The 1732-nt window shown below is 64.7% G+C and overlaps 1 protein-coding gene across 1 annotated transcript in view; it reads left to right on the top strand.

The window, feature by feature from the left end:
* HDAC7 (histone deacetylase 7) overlaps positions 1 to 1357 on the top strand; it is a 14826-nt gene extending 13469 nt beyond the window's left edge. The window contains exons 25-29 of the mRNA XM_010143362.1: positions 1 to 56; positions 165 to 249; positions 461 to 543; positions 662 to 717; positions 1312 to 1357. The exon at positions 1 to 56 is cut by the window's left edge and continues 4 nt beyond it. Coding sequence (XP_010141664.1) covers positions 1 to 56; positions 165 to 249; positions 461 to 543; positions 662 to 717; positions 1312 to 1357 — 326 coding nt within the window. The remainder of the gene's footprint in view (positions 57 to 164; positions 250 to 460; positions 544 to 661; positions 718 to 1311) is intronic.
* The last annotated feature ends 375 nt before the right edge of the window (positions 1358 to 1732 follow it).

The following is a 1732-nucleotide window of genomic DNA, read 5'->3' on the forward strand; positions in this document are numbered from 1 at the left end:
TCACGGCCATCTGCGACGCATCCGAGGCCTGTGTGTCAGCTCTGCTGGGCAACGAGGTGCGAGCTGGGGCGCAGGGGGTGGTGGCTGTGGGCTGTACCGATGCTGTGAGTCGAGCCCTGGGTGCAGCTGCCTCCTGCTGACCCCCTCGTGTCTTCACTTGGCAGCTGGACCCTCTCGCAGAGGAAAGCGTGAGGCAGAAACCGAACCCCAACGCCGTGCGCTCCTTGGAAGCAGTGGTCCAGGTCCAGAGTGAGTGTCCCAGTGCACGGGGATGGGCCGGGAGTTGGCGTTTCCTCCCCACTCCAGTAAACCCCATGACCTCCAAGGGGACACTTGGTGTAAAAGACCCCAGTGGAGTCCTCCAGCATCCTCCTCCTCCCAGGACAGTGATGCCCCGGGGAAGCCCGGAGGCCTGGGGCACCCCTATCCCAGCAGCTCCTGACTGTGGCTTCTCCCGCAGGTAAATACTGGGCATCCCTGCAGCGCTTCGCCTCCAAGCTGGGCTGCTCCTTCCTGGAGGCTCAACACCACGAGGCAGAAGAGGTGGAGACGGTCACAGCCTTGGCCTCGCTCTCCGTGGCCGTGCTGGTGGAGAAGGCAGCGCGTCTCCTCCAGGCGGAGCTGCTCCTTCCTGGAGGCTCAACACCACGAGGCAGAAGAGGTGGAGACGGTCACAGCCTTGGCCTCGCTCTCCGTGGCCGTGCTGGTGGAGAAGAGGTGATGCTCCTGATCCTGGGAAGTGTGGGTGGTCCTCACGGCCTGTGTGCCTGGCTCTGAGCGTGGTGTCACGGGGGTGGCAGCAGAGAAAGGCCACGTCCCACGGCCAGATGAGCTCCTGGAGGCCAGGACAGTGCTTGAGGTGTGGGAGAAGAAATTACACCCACTCCCCACTGAGAGCTCTGGTCCTGTAGCCCTCAGGACCATCCCTCAGCCCATCCTACTGGATGATCACATCCCGGCAGCGTTCAGCGTCGGGGGTGGCAGGGTGGGTCCTGCATATGCGTGGGCAGGACCCGGGTTGGCTGCTGGGGGATTCAGTGCTGGGCTCTTCCCAAACAACACGGAACCAAGACCAAATCCTCTCCCATTCCTTGGAGGCTGGAGGTGGTGGGGTGCGTCCTCTCCTTCCGGCAGGATCCCCACCTCCTCACCAGGGCTCAGCCGGGGTCCACGAGGGTCTCGGTGAGGTGGGAAGCGCTGGCAAGACGGGAAGCGGGTAGTGTGGCTCCAGGAGCTGGACTTGCCTGAAGGCCCCTCGCTGCTGAGAGGGACGCGCTGGGTCACACAGTCTCCTCCCTGTCTCCGTTTCAGGCCGCCAGATGAGCCGATGGAGGAAGAGGAGCCCATGAACCAGTGACGAGCAGTGACGTTCTCTGCTCCCCTGCTGCCAGGATGTGGCTGGGCTCTCCTGCGCCCAGTGCTCAGTGGCTGGACTCTCCTGAGCCCAGTGCTCGCTCTTCACTCCTGGCTTCCTGTTTGCCACGTCGTCCTCACTCCCCGAGTCACGGTCCTGCAAGGGCCTGGACCTTTGGCTGCCGCCTCCTCCGGTCTCCCAAAGACCTGACGCCCCTCTGGGGTTGTGTGAGGGGCCTCCACCCCTGGGGCCGCAGCAGCAGCCAGGCGCAGCGCTGCCCTGCTCCTGGGCTCTCCCTCACCCTAGGGGAAGGGGGTGCGGGGGGGTGGGTGTTGTGGCCATGCTGCGGGGGTTAGAGCCACCTCCAGGACTGCCCCA

Source organism: Buceros rhinoceros, unplaced genomic scaffold (genome assembly GCF_000710305.1).
Source record: "Buceros rhinoceros silvestris isolate BGI_N320 unplaced genomic scaffold, ASM71030v1 scaffold21659, whole genome shotgun sequence".
In the NCBI taxonomy this organism is placed as follows: Eukaryota; Metazoa; Chordata; class Aves; order Bucerotiformes; family Bucerotidae; genus Buceros; species Buceros rhinoceros.